The sequence below is a fragment of the Mobula birostris genome, chromosome 9, assembly GCF_030028105.1.
Source record: "Mobula birostris isolate sMobBir1 chromosome 9, sMobBir1.hap1, whole genome shotgun sequence".
Taxonomy (NCBI): domain Eukaryota; kingdom Metazoa; phylum Chordata; class Chondrichthyes; order Myliobatiformes; family Myliobatidae; genus Mobula; species Mobula birostris.
This window is the reverse complement of record NC_092378.1, coordinates 118980755-119005970: the sequence shown is the minus strand read 5'-3', so window position 1 is coordinate 119005970 and position 25216 is coordinate 118980755. Positions and strand designations below refer to the sequence as shown.

At 40.7% G+C, this 25216-nt stretch overlaps 1 protein-coding gene across 3 annotated transcripts in view; it reads right to left on the bottom strand.

The window, feature by feature from the left end:
* Positions 1-15513, bottom strand: part of LOC140203020 (cytochrome P450 3A24-like) — a 49961-nt gene extending 34448 nt beyond the window's left edge. The window contains exons 1-3 of one of the 3 annotated variants that reach the window (XM_072268707.1): positions 15374-15513; positions 7739-7832; positions 6025-6077 (exon numbers count right to left, since the gene is read on the bottom strand). In XM_072268707.1, the coding sequence (XP_072124808.1) occupies positions 6025-6077; positions 7739-7832; positions 15374-15399 (173 nt within the window). In that variant the 5' untranslated portion in view covers positions 15400-15513. Of the gene's footprint in view, positions 1-6024; positions 6078-7738; positions 7833-14920; positions 15308-15373 lie in introns of those variants that run through there. The other 2 variants (XM_072268705.1, XM_072268706.1) reach the window with 2 other exon arrangements.
* Between the last annotated feature and the right edge of the window lie 9703 nt (positions 15514-25216).

The window sequence follows — 25216 nt, the reverse complement described above, 5'->3', positions numbered from 1 at the left end:
GGTTCCAGAAGAGCATCAAGTAAGCACGCAGATATACTGCATGGGTGACAAAGCAGATGACATTCACAGGGGGATTCAAATTGACAGATACTTAGAAAAGGGAGTACAAAACAGTACAGAATATTTCACAGGAAAGCAAAATGTGACATATGAAAGGGCAAGGTTCAACTCCAGAGAACAGGAGACAGATGAAAGTGTAAATGACTTCATCACAGCATTTGTATGCCCTGTCAGACAAACGTGCATATGGAAGTCTGAGACATGAGCACAGAGACAGGATTGGAGCCGGGCTATTAGACACTAAATTGTCAGCAAGACTTCGAGTGCAGACAAATCTCATTCATACTAGAGAAAGCTATTACTATGGTTATGGTGAGTGAGAATGTTCACCAGCAACAGGTAGAACTCAGGCATGAAAATGATGCTATGGTAAATCTAGAAGCTGTACAAGAAAGGTACAAGCAAGATGCAGTCAGAAAGCAGTGAGAGTAGAGTTCAATTGAAACAAAACAGACAGGTGAAACAAAAAGCAGGTAAAATGTCCAACTGCAGGAGATGCGGCAAGTCTCCATTCCATGTCAAAGAGCCCTGTCCACCAACACAATAGCGTTCGCCATTATAAAAGCCAGCATCACTCAAAAACAGTTCAGGAGGTCAAAGAAGACCATGATTCAGGCAAAGGGAGTGAATTCTAGCTTCAAGTAGACAAGGCTAATGTACTATGGTTCAGTTGCAAAATGAGGCAGTGACATTCAAAATGGACACTGAGGTACATTGTCACAGCCATCCCTGAACATCAGTTCAAAACAGGCATTATGCTAAACCCATCAAAGAAACTGCTTATGGGGCCAGGGAACCATAAGCTCAGTGAGAAAGGAACGTTTACTACTTCTGTTCATAAAAATGAGAAACAGTCAAAAATCACTTCTCACCACTACTGGGACAACATGCCATCAAGAAGCTGAACCATGTGGCAAGGTTCAATTCACTAAGTGATGTTTAGTGGCAGAAGTACCAGGAGTTGGTCACAAGCCTCGCGGTGCTGAAAGAAGAGCACCTTATCCAACTGAGGCTAGGAGTGATGCCCTACTCTCCGACCAGAGCAAGGCTACACTGGTCCCATTGATGAACAAAGTCAAAGCTGAACTTGAGAGAATGGAGGTGTTTGACTGAATGTCTCTACTGACTGCTGTGCGGGCATTGTTCCTGTTCCCAAGCCAGATGGCACAGTGAAGATCAGTGTTGATCTAACAGAACTGAATAAGGTAGTGAGTCAGGTGAAGTTTATTCTGCTCTCTGTGGAGCACACAGTAGGTATGCTGGATGCAGCAAAGTTCTCCACCAAACTTGATACAACTTCAGGGTTCTGGCAGATCCATTTAGATGCTGAATCACAGAAGCTCACAACCTCCATATGGACGCTATGCCTTCAGGATACACTCGCTTGGTATCTCATCAGCCCCTGAACTCTTTCAGATGAGGATGAACCAAATGTTGGAGGGAATGGAAGGAGTAGTAGGCCACATGGATGATATACTCATCTTCAGAGGCTCAGGTGAGGAACATGAGAACAAAGTAGAACCTGCCTCAGAGAAACAGGAAACTGTCACCCAATTCGGATATGGCCCGAGTGCAGAGTGAGAGACGCTGAAGTAGGCCCATAGTTCACAGACATTGATGTGAATGGTGTCAAAAGGGAAAATAAAATAATAAACACTAGGCCAAACAGAGCCGTTAACTAAAACTCTCAAATGGAAAACACTACGGCTGAAAACAACATCTAAACATTAAACGAATACTGCTAGCCGCAGAGTCAGTTGACTCGACAGTCCAATTTCTCAGAGAAGGCTGAAAGCTTTTCTGCATCACGGAGCAAACTGGATGAAATTTGTGCTGAGTGGAAAAAGGACCAAATCTGCAACAAAGTAATGCAATATTGTGAGCATGGATGGCCAGTTTTTCCCAAAAGGAGCTTCGAAACTCAGACCCTACTGGCCTGAAAGAGACATACTCACTGTTCTTAACAGTTTGTTGCTAAAGGGCTCCGGACTCATCATTCCTGCTTCTCTGCATGCCAAAGTTATGAGTCAAATCTACCAGGGACATCAAGGCATCGAAAAATGTCAAGGTAATCCATGTGGTATCTTGGTCTGAGCACACAGCTGGGAGGCTACATAAAGCAATGTGAAGCATGCAGAAAACAGCACAAAAATCATACTGAACCTCTCTGTCCCACAGATTTCCCAGACTTTTCATGGAAAATTGCAGGCACAGACATTTTTGAGCTGAAAAGAGATAAATATGTTCTCACTGTAGATTACTACTCATGGAATGTTGAGGTGTCCTGATGAATCCAGGAATGAAGGGGTTATCATACGACAAACGTTTGATGGATCTGTACTCACTGGAATTCAAAAGGATGAGGAGGGATCTCATTGAAACCTTTCGAGTGTTGAAGGACCTAGACAAAGTAGATGTGGAAAAGGTTGTTTCCCACGGTGAGAGAGTCTAGGACAAGAGAGCACAGCCTCAGGATAGAGGGGTGCACTTTCAAAACAGAAACACTGAGAAATTTCTTTAGCCAAAGGGTGGTGAATTTGTGGAATTTCTTGCCACATGCAGCTGTGGGGGGAGGGGCAGGTCACTGGGTGTACTTTCGGTCGAGACTGATCGGTTTTTGATTGGACATGGCATCAAAGGTTACAGGGAGAAGGCCGGGAACTTAGGTTCAAGAGGAGATAAAAGGGAAAAAAAAGGATCAGCCATGATTGAATGGTGGAACAGACTCGATGTGCCAGATGGCCCAATTCTTCTCCTATGTCTTATGGTCTTATGGTGTCCAAGCCGTCCTCTACATCCTCAACCACAGTTATACAGCAATTGAAAGCTGTATTCACTGAACATGGAATACCAGAGAATGCGTGTCAGAAAACAGTCCATAATTCAAGGCCTTTGCTAGGGACCATAAGTTCAACCACCAGACAAGTAGTTCATGGTACCCACAGGCAAATGGAGCAGTGCAAACCGTTAGAAGTGTCCTACTGAAGGCAAAAAGACGCCAGCAAAGCACTGCTAGCTGATCGTTCCACTCCTCTTACGAATGGCTATGGTCTATCAGAGTTGTCAATTGGCCAGAGACTGAGAAGAAGCCTGCCCGTTCTTCCTTCCTATCTCCAACCTCACTTACCATATTTTGAGACAACATGGCGTGAGAAAATGAACATCATGCATGGTCTCAGCCACAGAGCAAAGTCTTTGCTGCCGCTCAGGAGTAGTGAAGCTGTTAGGGTTTCAGACCAATTCAAAATATGAACAATTGTCCAGCAGCATGCACCACAATCACTTGTGATCAGACTCCTGTGCCTTTAAAGTCCACGGAAGGTAAAGGAAGAAATAGAGTGTCCTGATCCTCATGAAGAGAACCACTTACCTGAAGTGGACACACCTGTTCAAGGACCTCCATCCACTCCAACACTTCCGGGAACCTATACCAGATATGCTTGTTTATCTGTTCCACCACAGAGATTTTCTCCATTGCCTAACAGCTTAGGGCAAGTAACTAAACAGTCAGAATAATCCTCTCGGTTTCTCAGAGTGTTGAAGTTGTCTACCATGATCTCCATTAGATTTAGTGTTTTTTTTAGAAAAGAGACCTAATGCTGAAAACATTTCAGAAAAAGTTTTAGAAAAGGGAATTGGTAGGAAAAAAACAGGAGGAAAACAAAGTCATTGAGAGACCGTTAGAAACAAAGAGAAAGGTTGTAAATTAATTTTAAGTGCTTTAGAAATTGTAGAAGAAAACTGACTTCTAAAACTGTTCCAGTATAGAACAGGACCAAAACATGTGTCAGTGTAGCTGTCTGAGTTTTACATCTATCGCAATTACTATCAACATTAGGAAACATTTTAGACAATCTCTCCTTCGTCAAATAGTAACGATGTACAATTTTAAATTGAATCAGTGAATGACTTGCACAGATCGAAGAAGAGTTAACCAACTTCAGAATCCGCGTCCAGTCCTCCGTCATAAAAGTCAAATTAACTGTGCTTTTTGGAATAATTCCTGAAATTACCTGCGGTATCTCTTTGTCTGACCAATATGTTATTGCATCTGTTACACTGATAGCTAGGAGGGCCATTTTATTGAAGTGGAAGGATACGTCGGCTCCCATTTTGTCACAATGGTTCTCTCAAGTGATGCTATGTCTTAGTTTGGAGAAAATTAGAAGTCAAACCTTCGAACCCATGTTTGATTTTGAGAAAAGATGGGGTTCGTTTACTCGTTGCTATCATTTGAGTTAATTGATAGATTTCCTCCATGATCTAATTGTAAATTTTTGGTACATTTTTTTTTCTTGCTGGTGGTTTAATGTTTATCTTTAGAAGCTTTTTGTATGATGCATGACTCCGGGGTTGAACACCGAATGGGTTTTTTTTCCTCACTTTTCTTTGCTTTAGTTGGGGTTTTTTCCCCCCTCTTTTTTCTGTCACCAAAATTTTTTCAATCTTTAACACAATGTTTTTTTTTCTTGAGACATTGTAAGTGTTGCCTACTTCGACGTACTCTTGTCAATTTTGGATAATAATAATAATAATAATAAAAAGATTTGAAAAGAAAAAAACAGAAAGACAGTTATAATTGTTGGCAATTATTTTTTATGATTACTTAAGGAGCACAAGTTACAAGCTATGGGTAAAGTGAACTGAATCGCTCAATTTCACTGCCTATTTCTGTGGACAAAAAGTACATACCTAGTTCTCCTTTTTTCCGAGAAGGGAGATGTTGTGGTATTCCTGTGCCTCTCAGTTAGCCACTCCCAAGTGGGAGGAGTTCACATATTGTACAAGCAACTTTATGAATAAAGCTTAGTTGAAGATCCTACATGCTGGCCTCCTGGTGTATGCCTGCACTATCCCTCATTAATGAACACAATAAAATCTCATCCTAATCTTCTACGTTCTAGGGAATAAAGTCCTAACCTATTCAAGCTTTCTCTATAACTCAGGTCCTCCAATGCTGGCAATATCCTTGTAAATTTTCTCTGTACTCTTTCAACCTTTGCATCTTTACATGTTTCACGTAGTTAGGTGATCAAAACTGCACACAATACTCCAACTCATCAACATCTTTTACAACTTCAACATTACATCTCACCTCCTGTACTCAGTACTTTGATTTATGAAGCCCAATGTGTCAAAGGTATTCTTTACAACCCTTATCTATCTGTGATGTCACTTTCAATGAATTATGGACCAATATTTCCAGATCGCTTTGTTCTAACATCTAGTTATCTGCCTGTGGATTGATTTGGAAAGGTCGTGCAGATCTAAACTTAATGTCATACTCTGAGTGCATTTGACCTCTAGATTTTCATCAATTACAATAAAACCCCATTAATCTGGCAGGTTTCCCATTGTTTTCCCAATGTCAAAAATAAAGGAAGATTCTAGACATTCAAGAGTTCCCCACCTACCAATATCACTTCCAGGATCAATTGTCTTTGCACTACTTAAGTACATTTTCCCCAGACCCATCCAACTTGTAGGAAGTTGTCAAATGGTCAAATTCTGGACAATAGCTTTGGAAATTCCTTAGTAGATAGTCCTTAATGGATAGTAGATTCAGCCTATCCTCACAACAACCCAAGAATGGCTAAAATGCACCGAATCCCAGGAAAAGAAAACAGTCAGCACTTCATTATTCATTGCAAAGGTCTATTGTCCCATAAATGAACTCCCCTCTTGCATCTCAGTCCAATGAAGGACATCTTCAGGACCATAGAATGAATGCAAAATGGAGACATTTCCACAGTTTGATTGCATAAATGCAAAAGAAACAGATAAATCAAAGTTAAATAAAAATCCAAACAAATAGATGAATGAATAATGACAACATGAACAGTGGTGTTTTGCATTGTGGCATAGAATAGAGAACACAGAAAGGTACAGCAAACAAACAGGCCCTTCAGCCCAGTGTTGTGCCAAACTAATTTACTGTAGTTTGCAAAAGAAGGATGTACTCACCCCCAGAATTTTCCATACTTTTTGTAGCATTCTTGATCAAAGTTTAAAAAACCCTTGCCAAGAAGAAAACAAACGATATTCATATAATACTATTGAATCATGATGTGGGCACACAAGCAGCTAAAATATACAGGAATTATTATATCTTGCTCTGAGCATTCCTTTGGTGAATATGTTGCATCTATTGGTACAAGACAGTCAATGATAGATCAGCATAAAAGAAACTGAAGGACAGCCTATGCCCCAAGAGTGATAAGCACCCAATTCCTCTTCATTGAACAATATATCCAGAGACCATGTCAATGATGACAAGCCTAGGACCTTCTGCAGGTGAAACATCCACTACATACACCTGTCTGAAGAGCTCTGCCTGCTGAAGGTCTCTGCTATTTTTATCTGAAGGGTAAAATTTGCATGGGCAAAAGTCTTTGTGGCATACAGTAAATATCATTTAGAAATCACCCTATTTCATTCTGCAATTTTTACCAAAGAAAATATTCAGTGCTTGCAGTTTAGTAAACTATTTTCTTTGACTAAAGTGTTGTGCAGCAACACACCAATCCATCAGCTCAAATCAGACAAAGACCTTGAGGAACACAAAGGAAACAGGAAATAACTTGAATAAAGAATTTACAGGGCTAAAAGGGGCCATGAAATGTCCTTGGCAAGTAGGATTAAGGAGTATCCCAAGGTATTGAAAGAGTGTAGCTAGGAAAAATGTAGGTCCACTGAAGAACAAAGGACGCCGTGAGGTAGGGAGTGACTGAGGTCCCAACTGAACATTTTGCATCAGTATTCACCAAAATCAAGGTCATTGATGATCATGAGATCAAGGAGAGGTTTGCTGATATTCTACCCAACAACATATTGATATGAAGGAATAGGTATTTGGGTTATTGAAAAACATTGAGGTGGTTAAATCCCCAGAGCCTGATGGAATCTACCCCAGGATACTGAGGGAAGCAAGGAAGGAAATTGTTGGGACTTTAATAGAGATCTTTGTATCCTCTTTAACCACAGGTGAGGTCTCAGAAGATTGGAAATTATCCAGCCTTTCTCCTTTATTTAAGGGCAACAGGAACAAATCAGGATATTATAATTCAGTGAATCTTACATCAGTGGTATGGAAATTATTGAAGAAGATTCTTAGGAACAGAATTGAATAAGCATAGATAGATTAAATATAGTTGGCTTGGCTTTTTTGGGGAAGTCCTGGAGAAATTCAATTAAGACTGTTGAGGAAATCACAAAGATGAATGACAAGGGTAGGATGGTGGATATTTTCTATTTGGAATCTATTTTGGCCTTTGAAAAGCTCCCTCGTGGTAGGCTGGTGCATACAGCGACGTAGTAACTTTTTGTTTTGAATCTTTTCCCATATTAAGGTTTTTTAAATTTAAATTTAAAAAAATACTAATTCTCAACCAAGCTGTTACATTAATTTTGTTCCAATGTAGTCACTCCAACATGATGCTCTGATTATGTTCAAACATCAAACTTTTTGAATGCTTGACAACACTGAATGAAATGTCGACACTGGAGCATATGGAAAGTCAACACTCCCACATCTTCTCTCACTCAGATATAGCAAAGAATTTCAGAAAAGTCCCTCTCAGATCTTATATTGTACCTTCTTTTAACCAATTAAAGAATTGTTTGATAACAGATGAAGCACTAACAGGAAGTACTGCTGACACAATAAAAAAAATCATACTTTTCTGTAATGCAAGAATGTTCCGAAGAATGGTACTGGCCTTGGCCCTGGAATTCCAACCCGTTTAAAAGTCCCAAATGACGAAACACTGTACCTGCAAGTTTAAATTAAATGGTTATAGTCTTTGTGTTATAGTCAGTGTTCTTTTTGGATGTGAACTATTGGAGCATTCCTTTATTTTAATGCTTTAACCTATCTTTGCATATCACTTTTCAATAAATTCAGATCTTCAAACTTCGATCTTCTATTGATACAGAAAGTTATAGTTTCTTCCTGTGTGCAAAGGAATTGGAATACTCCAATAGTTCACATCTGAAAAGAATACTGAGAGTCTTACAGAAAAATACCAAGAATGAAATTAAGAAAACAATGAATCTAGAAGCAGTTAGTCCACTGGTCCTAACATATAAATTGCCCCATACTTTCTTGATCTCTTGCAGAAGGGTGCTCTGCCTTGACAAGGGCAACGTAAGCCATTACAGTACATGGGCAATATTGCCAATTTTAAGCAAGTTCACTGTCAGTCTGCAAATCACTGGCCATCTGCCACCAGTTTGAAAGGACCCTGGGGGCCAATATGTACGGCAGCAAAAATGAACCAATTTTTTTTGGCAAATGGATCATTTATCCTCTTCACAGGTAGGCGTGATTACAAATCTAATGTACTGCAGATACAGTTCAGATGGCATAATAACCATCATAATAATAATAGTAACTTTTCTCTTGAGCACTCTTCATAGAAATGATGTAGTTCATAGTGCTTTACAATGAGATAAAGTGCAAACATGAAAATAAAAATGGTGTTTGCTAAAAGCAAGGTTAAGTAAATAGGTTTTGAGCTCCCGTTTAAAAGTGTCAAGCGAGTTCCATAGTTCAAAACCGCTGACTCATTTTGAGGGAGATTATTTACATTGACGAGACCAGCAGAAGAAGACCTGAAACTTCAAGCATGATTATAAAAACAAAGTGATTCTGTGATATACTCCAAGCTCAAGCCATTGAGTTTTAAAAACAACTAAGGGAACGTTAAAATCAATTCTAAAAGATACATGAAGTCGATGCAGAGTTGTGATATGCTCCCTCATTCTGGTGTTAGTTAAAAGTCTAGCAGCACTGTTCTGTATGAGTTGAAGTTTGTCAATAGATTGCTTTGGAAGGCCGATAAAAAGTGCATTGCAGGAATCTAGTCTATTCAACATAAAGGCATGAATTTGTTAATTCAGCATTATTATGTGACAGAAACAGATGTACCTTTGCAATATTTCTCTAGTGTTGAAATGCTGCTCTGTTCACTTTCTTTATGTGGAATTTGAAATTCAAATTGGAATCAAGGGTAACACCTCAGGAAAAAAGCTAGGAGGAATGTATAGCCAGGGTGAAACAGAAATTGGGACTGTGCAAACATTGTCTCTATTGGTATCAGGAAAGAACCTAGTCATCAGCTACTAGATGCTCTTGATGTTGCTATACATGCCATAGACATAGTCAATACCCAACTTCTGTGCTGCAACATTCAAGGACAGCTTCCATTTTACTTGGAGATTGAAAATTGATTGTTTCCTCAAAAATATCATGCACAAAGAGGAAGAATAACATATAACAATTACAGCATGGAAACAGGCCATCTTGGCCCTTCTAGTCCGTGCCGAACTCTTACTCTCACCTAGCCCCACCGACTTGCACTCAGCCCATAACCTTCCATTCCTTTCTTGTCCATATAGCTATTCAATTTAACTTTAAATGACAACATCGAACCTGCCTCAACCACTTCTGCTGGAAGCTCGTTCCACACAGCTACCACTCTGAGTAAAGAAGTTCCCCCTCATGTTACCCCTAAACTTTTGCCCTTTAACTCTCAACTCATGTCCTCTTGTTTGAATTTCTCCCACTCCCAATTGAAAAAGCCTATCCACATCAACTCTACCTATCCCCCTCAATTTTAAATACCTCTATCGTCCCCCCTCAACCTTCTACGCTCCAAAGAATAAAGACCCAACTTGTTCAACCGTTCTCTGTAACTTAGGAGATGAAACCCAGGTAACATTATAGTAAATCTTCTCTGTACTCTCTCAATTTTGTTGACATCTTTCCTATAATTCTGTACACAATACTCCAAATTTGGCCTTACCAATGCCTTGTACAATTTCAACATTACATCCCAACTCCTATACTCAATGTTCTGATTTATAAAGGCCAGCATACCAAAAGCTTTCTTCACCACCCTATCCACATGAGATTCCACCTTCAGGGAACTATGCACCACTATTCCTAGATCCCTCTGTTCTACTGCATTCTTCAATGCCCTACCATTTACCATGTATGTCCTATTTTGATTAGTCCTACCAAAATGTAGCACCTCACATTTATTAGCATTAAACTCCATCTTTCAGCCCACTCTTCTAATTGGCCTAAATCTCTCTGCAAGCTTTGAAAATCTACTTCATTATCCACAACTCCACCTATCTTAGTATCATCTGCATACTTAATAATCCAATTTACCACCCTATCATCCAGATCATTAATATACATGACAAACAACACTGGACCCAGTACAGATCCCTGAGGCACACCACTAGTCACCAGCCTCCAATCTCACAAACAGTTATCCACCACTACTCTCTGGCGTCTCCCATCCAGCCACTGCTGAATCAATTTTACTACTTCAATATTAATACCTAATGGTTGAACATTCCTAACTAGCCTTCTGTGTGGAACCTTATCAAAGGCCTTACTGAAGTCCATACAGACAACATCCACCGCTTTACCCTCGTCAACCTTCCTAGTAACCTCTTCAAAAAGTTCAATAAGATTTGTCAAAAATGATGTTCTACGCACAAATCCATGTTGACTGTTCCTAATCAGACCCTGTCTATCCAGATAATTATATATACCATCTCTAAGAATACTTTCCATTAATTACCCACCACTGACGTTAAACTCACAGGCTGATAATTGCTAGGTTTACTCTTAGAACCCTTTTTAAACAATGGAACAACATGAGCAATACGCCAATCCTCGGGCACCATCCCCGTTTCTAATGATATTTGAAATATTTCTGTCAGAGCCCCTGCTATTTCCACACTAACTTCCCTCAAGGTCCTAGGAAATATCCTGTCAGCACCCGGAGACTTGTCCACTTTTATATTCCTTAAAAGCGCCAGTACTTCCTCTTCTTTAATCGTCATAGTTTCCATAATTACCCTACTTGTTTCCCTTACCTTACACAATTCAATATCCTTCTCCTTAGTGAATACCGAAGAAATTGTTCAAAATCTCCCTCATCTCTTTTGGCTCCGCACATAGCTGTCCACTTTGATTCTCTAAAGGTACCAATTTTATCCCTCAGTATCCTTTTGCTATTAATATAACTGTAGAAACCCTTTGGATTTAGTTTCACCTTTCTTGCCAAAGCAACCTCATATCTTCTTTTAGCTTTTCTAATTTCTTTCTTAAGATTCTTTTTACATTCTTTATATTCCTCGAGCACCTCATTTACGCCAAGCTGCCTATATTTATTGTAGATCTCTCTCCTTTTCCGAACCAAGTTTCCAATATCCCTTGAAGACCATGGCTCTCCCAAACTTTTAACCTTTCCTTTCATCCTAACAGGAACATAAATATTCTGTACCCACAAAATTTCACCTTTAAATGACCTCCATTTCTCTATTACATTCTTCGCATAAAACAATTTGTCCCAATCCACTCCTTCTAAATCCTTTTGCATCTCCTCAATGTTAGCCTTTCTCCAATCAAAAATCTCAACCCTAGGTCCAATCCTATCCTTCTCCATAATCATATTGAAACTAATGGCATTGTGATTTCTGGACCTGAAGTGCTCCCCAACACATACCTCCGTCACCTGACCCATCTCAAGCTCTAACAGGAGATCCAACACTGCCCCTTCTCTAGTTTGTATCTCTATGTATTGCTGCAAAAAACTATCTTGCACACATTTTACAAACTCCAAACCATCCAGTCCTTTTACAGAATGGGTTTCTCAGATTATGTGTGGAAAATTAAAATCTCCCACAATCACAACCTTGTGCTTACTACAAATATCTGCTATCTCCTCACAAATTTGCTCCTCCAATTCTCGCTCCCCATTCGGTGGTCTAGAATTCACCCCTATAAGCGTTACTACACCTTTCCCATTCCTCAATTCCACCCAAATAGCCTCCCCAGATGAGTCCTCTAATCTATCCTGCCAAAACACCACTGTAATATTTTCTCTGCCAAGCAATGCAACACCTCCCCCTCTTGCCCCTCCAATTCTATCACACCTGAAGCAACGAAATCCAGGAATACTTAGTTGCCAATCACACCCCTCCTGCAACTATGTTTCACTAATAACTACATCATATTTCCAAGTATCAGTCCATACTCTAAGCTCATCCACCTTTTTTACAATGCTCCTGGCATTAAAATAGATACATTTAAGAAATGCTCCACCTCTTATTCTGTTTATTCCTGATGGTGCAAACAACTTTGTTATCTTTTTCTTCCTTCTTCCCTACATCTTTGGTCTGAGTGCTCCCGTTCTCTGTCCCCTGCCTATCCTCCCTCACACACTGTCTACTAGCTTTCTCTATTTGTAAACTAACCTCCTCTCTCCTAGTCTCTTCAATTTGATTCCCACCTCCTAACCATTCTAGTTTAAAGTCTCCCCAGTAGCCTTCGCAAATCTCCCCACCAGGATATTGGTCCCCCTAGGATTCAAGTGCAACCTGTCCTTTTTGTACAGGTCATACCTGCCCCAAAAGAGGTCCCAATGATCCAGAAACTTGAATCCCTGCCCCCTGCTCCAATCCCTCAGCCACACATTTATCCTCCACCTCATTCCATTCCTACTCTCACTGTCGCATGGCACAGGCAGTAATCCCAAGATTACTACCTTTGCGGTCCTTCTTCTCAACTCCCTTCCTAACTCCCTATATTCTCATTTCACCTCTTCCCTTTTCCTACCTATGTCATTGGTACCTATATGTACCACGACCTCTGGCTCCTCACGCTCCCACTTCAGGATACCTTGAACGCGATCAGAAACATCCCGGACCCTGGCACCAGGGAGGCAAACTACCATCTGGGTCTCCTGACTGCGTCCACAGAATCGCCTATCTACCCCCTAAATATCAAGTTCCCTATTACTACTGCCCTCCTCTTCCTTTCCCTACCCTTCTGAGCCACAGGGTCGGACTCTGTGCCGGAGGCACAGCCACTGTTGCTTCCCCCTGGTAAGCTGTCCCCTACCCCCAACAGTACTCAAACAGGACTATTTATCGTCAAGGGGCATAGCCACTGGGGTACTCTCTAGTACCTGACACTTCCCCTTCCCCCTCCTAACCATGACCCACTTGCCTGCTTCCCGTGGCCCCGGTGAGACCACCTGCCTGTAACTCCTCTCTATCAACTCCTCACTCTCCCTGACCAGACAAAGGTAATCGAGCTGCAGCTCCAGTTCCCTAACACGGTCCTTTAGGAGCTGCAGCTCGGCGCACCTGTTGCAGGCTAAGAGACTCCAGGACCTCCCACATCCGACACCAAGAACAGTAAGTTGCCCTCACACTCATATTTCCCCCTTTCCTCAAATAACAGGGAAAATTGAAAACCAAACCTACTTTGCCTTGCCCGTTTCCACCTAAGCCCGTTCAGCCAAAGCCCTTAAGCCTTCACTCTGCTCCCGGCTCACTCCGCAGCCCGCAAAACGACACTGCCCGTTGTATACGGCTATGTTCCTTTTAGATCTTCCATGATTCACTGCCCGACGTCACACGCCTGCACAGTCCCGCCTCTCTTAATGCCGATGAGAAAAAGAAAATATCAAAGTGGCTTCCGCTGCACTCCTGCTCCGATTCTCAGACTTCCTTCTCTGAATTAAACCCGAATCAGGATTTCTGACCTTTTCAACCTTCTGCACTTCACTGTCCGACGTCACACACCTGCGCAGTCCCGCCTCTTGCACAAATGTACCAATAGTGAATCTAATTGTGACTCGAAGGTGGGGCATTAGCGGAAGGTAGAGAAGTCAATGTTCATGCCATCAGGTTGGAGGCTACCCAGACGGAATATAAGGTGTTGTTCCTCCAACCTGAGTGTGGCTTCATCTTTACAGTAGAGGAGGCCGTGGATAGACATGTCAGAATGGGAATGGGATGTAGAATTGAAATGTGTGGCCACTGGGAGATCCTGCTTTCTCTGGCGGACAGAGCGTAGGTGTTCAGCAAAGCGGTCTCCCAGTCTGTCTGGGTAGCCTCCAACCTAATGGCATGAAGTCTGGGTAGCCTCCAACCTGATAGCAGGAACATTGACTTCTCTAACTTCTGCTAATGCCCCACCAACCCGTCGTACCCCATCCGTTATTTATTTTTATACACACATTCTTTCTCTCACTCTCCTTTTTCTCCCGCTGTCCCTCTGACTATACCCCTTGCCCATCCTCTGGGTCCCCCCCCCCCCCCCAGCACTTGTCTTTCTCCCTGGGCCTCCTGTCCCATGATCCTTTCATATCCCCTTTGCCAATCACCTGTCCAGCTCTTGGCTCCATCCCTTCCCCTCCTGTCTTCTCCTATCACTTTGGATCTCCCCCTCCCCCTCCCACTTTCAAATCTCTTACTAACTCTTCCTTCAGTTAGTCCTGACGAAGGGTCTCGGCCTGAAGCTTCGACTGCACCTCTTCCTAGAGATGCTGCCTGACCTGTGCGTTCACCAGCAACTTGGATGTGTGTTGCTTGAATTTCCAGCATCTGCAGAATTCCTGTTGTTTGCGTTATTTAAACTAGCTGGCCAGCTGCTAAGGAGCTACTCTACTGCAGACATCCCACCTCTCCCGGAAGTCTCCCGCAAATTAATGGTGCTACCTCCCTGAAATGAGCTTTTGCAGGGTTGGGTGTCTGGAAACCCTACCCCTTCCCCACACATTGAAACCACAACCCCGTCCCCACACATTGAACCCCAACGCATCAGAACAACTCGATTCCAAATAACTGAACTAAACCCTATTGGCTCAACAGTATCTCGAACTAAATTGCAAAGGCACTTTCCTTCCCGCTGATTACTTTGGTTCCACACTAATATACACTAGATCAATAACAAAACATCCAGAGAAAGTTAGACTTTTCACTCTTAGTTCCAACTGCAGCAAACTTCCTCCTTTGATTTGGAAGAATGACTTGGTCAGTCACTTACCAGCTCAGCAGGACGAGGAAAGTGACGAGGAGGACCCATGTCGGTGAGGACAGAGCGGCCCCGATAGTCCCCAAGCACTCCGACAACACAGGCATCTCGCAAGTTTCAGGGATCGATGGCTGAGTACACGAACGCGCTCCGCGAATGTTGTTGAAGGCAAACCAAACAAGAGGCGGGATTTCTGCCTTTTATAACTACCAAAATGGAACGTGATTCGACGCGAGAGCTGACATCAGCAGTTGCAAAATACATATAATACATATAAAAAACCATATAACAATTACAGCACGGATCAAGCCATCTCGCCGAACAATTAAGCCTGGTTTATACTTCTGCGTCAACTGGTAGCCATTACCTCCGCAAGAGGCCTACGCGCGAGCGAGCATTTATACTTCCGCGTTGGTGTGTTTGCGTCGCTCTGTAATTCGCGCGGTGTCACGCATGCACACTCACCTGCCCGCACAAGGCTGCATGGTCATGGTAGTCTTTCTCGGGGTTAACCAGTTTAAAGCGAGCGTCTTTTTTCGTAAAAGTGAAATTTCGGAGGTCTGTCAAGCTTTAGGGAAAACATTGCAGCCAGAGTTCGCTCAATGGGAAGCTATTGCAACGTAGGATAAAATGCGATGCTACCAAGCGGACCAATTACAGTTCTTACGGTCTGCGTTGCCGCGACGCGCGGTTAAGGAGAGGTGCGCGTCGCGGCATCGCAGGCTCTCGCGTATGGTCCGCGGCGACTCGTCAACGCAAAAGTATAAACTAGGCTTTACTCTCACCTAGTCCCACCGACCTGCACTCAGCCCATAACCCTCCATTCTTTTCCTGTCCATATAGCTGTACAATTTAACTTTAAACGACAACATCCAACCTGCCTCAACCACTTCTGCTGGAAGCGCGTTCCACACAGCTACCACTCTCTGAGTAAAAAAGTTCCCCCTCATGTTACCCCTAAACTTTTGCCCTTTAACTCTATACTCATGATAAGTTGGCACTTTTGACAAATTGGTCATTTGAGCTCAGTTTAAACATAACTGGAAAGATATACTTTATACTTAATTGTCGCCAAACAACTGGTACTAGAACGTACAATCATCAGAGCGATATTTGATATAAAAATAGTTAAAATTAGTAAATATTAAAAATTTAAATTATAAATCCTAAATAGAAAATAGAAAATGGGAAGTAAGGTAGTGCAAAAAAATCGAGAGGCAGGTCCGGATATTTGGAGGGTATGGCCCAGATCCGGGTCAGGATCCGTTCAGCAGTCTTATCACAGTTGGAAAGAAGCTGTTCCCAAATCTGGCCGTACAAGTCTTCAAGCTCCTGAGCCTTCTCCCAGAGGGAAGAGGGACGAAAAGCGTGTTGGCTGGGTGGGTTGTGTCATTGATTATCCTAGCAGCACTGCTCCGACAGCGTGCGGTGTAAAGTGAGTCCACGGACGGAAGATTGGTTTGTGTGATGTGCTGCGCCGTGTTCACGATCTTCTGCAGCTTCTTTCGGTCTTGGACAGGACAACTTCCATACCAGGTTGTGATGCACCCTAGAAGAATGCTTTCTACGGTGCGTCTGTAAAAATTAGTGAGGGTTATTGAATAGAAATGTGAAGCTTTGATATTAATTCATGACACTTCACAGAGGCCATTATACAGACATCCCACCCTGCAAAAACTCATTTCAGGGAGGGTAGCACCATTAATTTGCAGGAGACTCCCGGAACTTCCCGGATAGGTGGGATGTCTGCAATAGAGTAGCTCCCTAGCAGCTAGCCAGCTAGTGTAACTAATGTTCGCTATGCTAATGAACGAATGGCACCTGTTAAACTCACCTCAGCATGTCTTTTACAGTCTTAACCCACCATGGGCAATAGAAAAGTCACTGTTGCAAACAGTGCAGCGAGCAACACTGTCATTATTTTTGACCCCTATTAGACAGGGGTACACTTTAGGGTAGTCTGGAGTGATGTACGTTTTATATTTTCTTTTTTTGGAACATTGCCATGGTGTGCTCCTGCTCTCTGTCTCTCGCACACGCTCTCTGTCTCTCTCGCGCTCTCTCTCTATCGCTCTTGTTCTCTCTCGCGCTCTCTCTCTCTCTCTCAGGCTCTCTCTCTCTCACTCTCTGGCTCGCTCTCGCATGCGCTCTCTCTGTCGCTCGCTCTCTCGCACATGCTCCTGCTCTCTCTCACTCTCTCTGGCTCGCTCTCTCTCTCTCACTCTCGCTCTCTCTCTCTCTCTCTCTCTTGCTCGCTCTCTCGCTCTTGCCTTCTCTCTCACTCTCTCTCACACTCTCTCGTGCTCTCTCTATCGCGCTCTCTCTCGCCCTCTCTCTCTCTCTCTTGCTCTCGTGCTCTATTGCTCTCTCTCTCTCGCACTCGCTCTCAAAAAAATTGATTTCCCGGATATTGTATATAATTTGCGGGCATCAGGGAGCCGCTATTAATATGCGGGAGACTCCCGGAACTTCCGGGAGAGGTGGGATGATGTCTGCATTATATCCAACTGCCCTTACCAAATACACAGATCGTGCTCATTGACCTCCAGGAGACAACTTGACAATGCTACATTTGACTTAAACAAAAGTTCATCTTGAAAAACATTTCTGAAAGTAGTAATTACTCAAGTCCAAAAATATATCTTTACATTGCACAACATTATTCGGACAAAACTCAAAAAACAGTAAATGCTTGAAATAAAGTTTACCTCTGATCTTCATCATAGATCTTCCTTACAATTTCATCTACCCTTAGTTTTTATCTTTTAAGAGTTCATCATATTATCAAAGTACAAATATGCCACCACATTACACTTTGAGATTCATTTTCTTGCCGGCATTTACAGGAAAATAAAGAACTACAATCGATTGTAAAAGAACACCATAAGTCTTTGCTCGTTATGGAATGGGCTGCACCCATCCAGTCCAGTTTGCAATGCAAGGAAGCGCGCTCGATTTATTTAGTTCATTTCAACACAGACCTCGATGTTTTACATATAATAATGTTTTCTTTCAACTTTATTAGTGGAAATATATTTAAAATGGAATAACATAGATCATGCCTTTAATTACGTTCATTGAGCCATCAAGTCAGTAGTCCGTGGTGTCATCAAGTCAATGAATTCTATTTACAAAGCATCGGGTGGCCTTTTTGAACAGTGTTTAAAAAGTTGATGCACAGAACTCAGCCTTTGGTAAGACCTTGGCCCGCAGTTCCTCGTCGCTAAGTCTTTGAATTGTCTGCACCAAGCTTCAGTGTATCCTTTAGGCTGGAATGTGCACAGGAAGATTGGGGAAGTTAAATTGTGAGTTCCACATGTTTTAAGATCTTCCAGCAGCATAGAGTGTTTTATTCATTGTTTTGTTCGTCTTTCTCCGAAGGGTATTTACTGTACTGAGTGAACGTGAGGAAAGTGAAAATCATTTTGTACACAATGAGCTCCCATTAACATCCATGTGACAATGGCCAGATAATCAATTTTAGTCCTGTTGACGGAAAAATAAATGTTGACCAGGAGACAAAAGCAATTCCATTTTTTTATTTTAATAGACATCGGGCCAAGGGCTTACTTCCTTCTGAAGGGTCAGAAAGAATCTTGACTTTAATGTATTACTCAAAAAAAAAGTCCAGGATATATCAACCTGAAATATTGTGTTTATTGTGACTTAATAAAGCAAGTTCTGAATGAGGCTCATTGTCGATAAAACCCAAATTATATTTAAGAAAGGTAACAGTAAATTTGGTTAGTATTGTTTCTATAGATGGTGACAAAGACTGCAAGTAACTTCCATTTCTGATCTCCTCCATACCTTCATAAAGAGAGGCAAGGAATGCTCAATCCCTCTCTTAACACCCACCTTTGAGCAGTACATTAATACCTTGGCTAAACCTGAGTAAGTCCACCAGGAAGCCATTCAGGCTTCTTCTGGCCTGCAGCCCCATCCCCACTCTTATATCCAATATCCACTAAGACAATGAAGTAAAGCCAGGAATTGTGGAGAAGCATCTTCAAATAGCAAACAATGTGTAACTGCTCCCCAGATCAGGTGCTCCCAGCTTAGAATGGTGCTTAATTCCAGTGAGCTATTTGCAACCCAGGCAGCTTGCAAGCCGGGACTGTGGCCACAAACTTGAGATCCCAGGCAGCAAAAGATTCATCAGAATCAGGTTTATTATCACTGGCATGTGACGCGAAATTCATTAACTTGGCAGCAGCAGTTCAAAGCAATGCCTAATATAGAAGAGAAAGAAATGATAAATAAAATTAAAATAATAACAATAAACAATGAGTAAATTAATTACAGATATATATATTGAATAGATGTTTAAAAACATGCAAAAGCAGAAATATTGTATATTTAAAAAAATGAGGTAGTCATGAAACAGTTAACGAATCTCGAAAATGCTTGTTTGCATGTTTATATATGGTAATCCGCCATCATTGCCTCATGTGCCTCTTATGGTTATAAAGAGAAATAAAGAGAAAGAAAACATTTATCTGATTAAACATGCAATAACGTGCCTTATCATGATACAGGTTACCAAATGCAATGTCACATAAAAAGGGAGGGGACGTGCAGCAATGATCAGACAGACCTCTCCCAGGCATGGAGACAGGAGACACCCGAAGGCAATTCCTCAGTTGAAAGCTGGGGATGGATTTGAATCTCTGCCCTCTATCTGGCTACTGAATCAGATTATGCTTTCTCATTATGAGCCCACTCTCCAATTCTCTGATCTACTCTTTCTTTACCCTCCCCTTTTTATTGATCCAAACTCCTCCTTAATTCTCCTTCCCTCTCTCCTACTAGTTTCTTCATCCCTCACTCTCTCATTCATTTCCAATACCGCTTTCTCTCAGTGTTTCATCCTCAAAGTCAAAATATTTTCTCTTGCACCTTTCTAAAATTTGGTGCTCTCTCTGCACTTAACAATATACTTAGAATCATGATTGACTCACAAAAAGCTGTTTTAAATTCATCTCTGTCTTTTAAAATATCAAAGTAGTTAAGAAAACAGAAATGTTTCAAACTAAAATTAAAGTAGATAATTAGAGGAAGGTAAAATTCATGTGACAGCTGAAGGTAGATTGAAATCAAACACTAGTAGCCAAACCAATGGAAGCCTTTAAAAAGATGTTTTCAGCGCAGAGATGACACATTATGAGAGGTAGGAAGGATAAAAATCCAGGGTCAGCTCCCCTTGAGTGACAACAGTCATAGAGGTTAAAATAAAATAGCTAAATAAGGTTTACGACAATTGCAATCTTCATGAAGTAGTGTGAATCAAATCAAAACATAATTAAGAGGAGAGCTACAAATGAACAGAGCGTATGAGAATAGTTCCCAGAAGAGCAAACTCAAATTTGCTTATAGTAACAATCTATTGAAAGGAACAGAAATAATAATTAAACATTGGAATGAAATTGAGGCATTAAATGAAAACTGTGCGTGTTTTTTTTCTTATCAGTGATGGGGATTGTAGAGCAAAACCATAAAGTTATATATAGATAGCTGAGGCAGAAAATGCCCAATGCACCAGATTTCACTGTAATTCTCCCTTCATATTTTCCTGTTGTGCATATGTTCTGATGGATAACAGATTTTCTTAAATTTTCTATATTTGTATCTCATATGGATCTTGCTGATACCAATTATAGCTTACTACTAGTTTAATGCAATGCATAATCCAGGGACCTTCTACATCTGTACCCTTTGTGGATATTCCCCTGACTTTTTGTGAACCCCGGTTTAGATTCATCATTGTTGAGGTCCATATTTCTGAACCGGTCCAAGAGGACCTACACCACTTCAATGGTGCTGAGTGGTGACTGCTGAGGTCCCAGTGGATGAAGGGGCTTCTGTTTAATTGGCGAGTTTCATTTCCATTCCCATCAGGGAAGAGTTTACACAGCATCCACACCAGGACCACTAGATTCAAAAGCGAGAGACCGCCCGTCTGCAAATGGAGTAGCAGTAATTTTGTGCTGCTTTTAGTTTTCTTTCTCTCCCCCTAGTTTAAACTTTGAATTTAAAATTTTTACTTGCTGCTTCTTGGGGGGGAACAATATGTCTATGTCTACGAGAAGTGGGAAGAATTTATCAGAAGGTAGTGATAAAGGTAATGGGAAAGGAAAGGTGCAAAAGGAAAGATATGATGAAATGCCATCATGGGCTGAAGATATCATTCGGACACCGAATTCAGTTAAGGATCAGAAAGGATCAACTAAAGACCAATTGGAAAAGAATAGTAATGAAATGAAGTCATTTCTGGGAAAACTTAAAGACCTGGAAACTCAAGTTATTACGCATGAAGAAGAATTGAAGATAACTAAGCAAAAGTTGTCTGAAGCTACGACTCGTTTGGAAAGATATCAAAATAAGATTATAGACCTGGAAACTAGGTCTCGCCAAAAGAATATACGAATTGCTGGGCTGCAAGAAGGAGCTGAAGAAGGAGATTTAACTGCTTACCACACTTTATTTTTTCAGTTTTATTTCCTACCGTTTTATTAAAGCCGCCTGCTATAGAAAGGGCACACAGGGCATTTACTTTGAAATTGAAGGATTCAAGTAAACCAAGATCTGTTCTGGTTTGCTTTCAACACTTTAAAATTAAAGATCAAATAATGCGACAGGCAAGAAATCAGAGGGTTTTTAGATTTATGGAGTCTGAGCTCCATTTTTACGAATATCCGACAAGAATTAAAGTTTTTCCTGCTAATTCTCCTCCTTGTACTTTTTTTGATCCAAAAGCTGCACTGGACTTTGTTCAGGCTATACCCGCCACGTTACTGACGCCGCTACTGAATGAACTATCTGAAAGGTTGTTTGGCTATCTGTATATTATTTGCATTTTGGAAAGAAGATTTATGAAGGTCATTTGTATATTTCATTGAGAGACTAACAAAAGAAAATAAGGAGATTTGTTCATTATTGCATATTATTGGTTTTCCTTTGGAAAGAAGATTTATGGCTCAAGTATGACTATCTAAATGATTATCTGAATATTCGACTGAGAAAAGAAGATAAGGGGATTTGTCCCTTTAATCTAATACCTGGTTTGATGTTTTTGGTTTCTTTTTTTAATCAACTAATTGGTAGTTTTTTCCTACTAACAGGGCTTTTTATATATATATATATTTGGGAGGGTTTAATTACTTATGATATTATTAATTTCTATTTTTGAAAATTCAGCTGGGTCAAATATACTATTAATTTTTTTTCTCTTTTATTATAATTGAATTTAAAGTTTTCACGGTTCAGAAGGAAGACGATAGCATCCTCAACTTCTAGTCAGGGCTGGTAGGTGAACTGGAGGGGATCTAAGTGTGGCCTGACCATAGGCCGGAGCAGCTCCAGAACAAGTCTGTCCAGGGTCTTCATGATGTGGGAGGTTAATGCCACCAGTCTGTAGTCATTGAGGCCGCTGGGGTGCGGCGTCTTCAGCACAGGGACAAGGCAGTATGTCTTCCACAGTACAGGAACCCTCCGGAGCCTCAGGCTCAGGTTGAATACATGGCGAAGTACTCCACATAGCTGAGGGGAACAGGCTTTGAGCACCCTGGTACTGACACCATCCGGTCCTGCAGCCTTGCTTTGGTTGAGACGTTTCAGCTGACTTCTCACCTGTTCAGCTGTGAAGCCCGTGGTGGTTTCGTGTGGGGAAGGGGTATAATCATGAGAGCAGGGTGGGAGACTGTGAGGAAGGGTAGGAGGGGAGAGTGGAATATGTGTTGGTTGGGGGCCGACAACAGATGGCTCATGAGTGGGATGGGCAGGGGCCACAATGTCAAATCCGTTAAAGAAGAGGTTAAGTTCATTGGCCCTGTCCACACTGCCTTCCGCTCCTCTGTTGCTAGTTTGCCAGAACCCAGTGATGGTCCTCATCCCCCTCCAGACCTCTCTCATGTTGTTCTGCTGGAGTTTCCACTCAAGCTTCCTCCTATACCTGTCTTTAGCCTCACTGATCCTGGCTTTCAGGTCACTCTGTATTGTCCTCAGCTCCTCCCTCTTTTCAGGATATAAAATAAATTTCAGTAAAAGTGAATCGTTTCCTTTAAATGATTCTGTCTCTATATATGATAATACCCCTTCTTCAGTCACGGATTCTTTTAAATATTTAGGTATTATAATTACTAAAAAATGTAAGGATCTTTAGAAAGTCAACTTTGTTCCTTTAGTAGACTCTATGAAGTATTTATTTAGTAGATGGAGTCCACTCACATTTTCACTTCTTGGTCGTATTCATATAGTTAAAATGATTTTACCAAAATTTTTATATTTATTTCAGAATATCCCTATTTTTTTAACTAGGAAGTTTTTTGATCGGATTGGTTCTATTATTTTACCTTTTATTTGGAATAATAAAAGTCCAACAATTAATAAATGTCACTTACAAAAATTGAAAAAGGATGGAGGTCTTGCTTTGCCTAATCTAAGAATGTTTTATTGGGCTGTTAATGTGCGATACATGTCCTTTTGTTTATATTGGGTTGATAAGAGTGATCGGCCAATTTGGGTAGACCAGGAACTGAAAGCTGTGAAACAGTTTTATTTAACCTCGGTATTGGGAGCTGCTTTACCTATACAATTAGCTACAGTTGCTAATTTAATCCTATATCCTGTGATTAAGTATTCTTTACAAATTTGGCTTCAGTTCCGCAATTTTTTTAATCTTAAAAAATTTAAACTTTGTAGTTTAATTTATCGAAATTACTTTTTTAAGCCTTCTTTGAGTGATCCAATTTTTCTACTTTGGAAAAATAAGAGTATTAATTCTTTTGTGGATTTATTTAGAGAAGATAGATTAATGTCTTTTGACCAATTGATAAATATTCTCTTTCATACTCACACTTTCTGCAATAACTTCAAGTTAGACATTTTTTACAAAAATATTTAAGTAATTTGCTTTACATATCGGAGGCTGACTTCTTAGATACTATTATGAGTATGAACCCTTCGATCAAGGGTTCTATTGGAAAAATTTATAATTTATTATTACAATGGGATAAGCATCCTTTATCTAAGATTAAACAGGATTGGGAAAAGGAACTCAATTTGACTTTTATGACGGAGGATTGGACGCGGATTTTGAAGTTGGTTAACTCTTCTTCAATTTGTGCTAGCCATTCACTGATTCAATTTAAAATTGTACATCATTATCATTTGACGAAGGAGAGACTTTCTAAAGTATTTTCAAATGTTGATAGTTATTGTGATAGATGTAAAACTGAGATAGCTACACTGACACGTATGTTTTGGTCTTGTTCTATATTGGAACAGTTCTGGAAGTCAGTTTTTTCAACAAATTCTAAAGCACTTAAAATTAATCTACAACCTCATAAATTAATTGTGCTTTTTGGAATAATTCCTCAAAATATTCATGGTATTTCTGTGTCTGTCCAACATGTTATTGCATTTGTTACATTGATAGTTAGGAGGGCCATTTTGTTGAAGTGGAAGGATACATCAGCTCCCACTTTGTCACAATGCTTCTCTCAAGTGATGCTATGCATTAGTTTGGAGAAGATTAGAAGTCGAACCTTTGAAGCTTTATTTGGTTTTGAGAAAAGATGAGGCTCATTTGCTCGTTATTATCATTTCAGCTAATTGATAGATTCTTTCCACGATCTAATTGTAAACTTTTTGGTATATATTCTTTTCTTGCTGGCAGTTTGATGTTTATTTTTAGAAGCTTTTTGTATGACGCATGGTTCCGGGGTTGTACACCTAATGGGGTTTTTTTCCCACTTCTTCTGCTTAGTAGGTTTTTTTTGTTATCACAAATTTTTTTTCAATCTTTACGATAATGTCTTTTTTGAGACATTGTAAGGGTTGTTACTTCAATGTACTTGTGTTATTTCTTTTGTATAATATAACAATAAAAAGATTTGAAAAGAAAGAAAGAAAAGCAGTCACCTCCTCCAAGCTATCAGACAAACCAACATCTCCACCCATTAACCGACCCCACCACCCCTAGCACCATTACTTACACATCATCCAGTGTTATTTCATGTACATATAATTAGTCTATCTACGTAATGGTTACTAGTACATTGTGTTTTATAGGATTGTTTTTATATTTATACTGTAATTATTGTTTATTATTATTATGTTCTTCATGCTCAAATACCATCTATAAATTTGCTGATGATACAACCATTGTTAGTAGGGTCTCAGATGGAGACGAGAGGGTGTACAGGAGCGAGATATGCCAACTAATCGAGTGCTGTCGCAGCAACAACCTTGCACTCAACGTCAGGAAGACAAAAGAGCTTATTGTGATCTTCAGGAAGGGCAAGATGA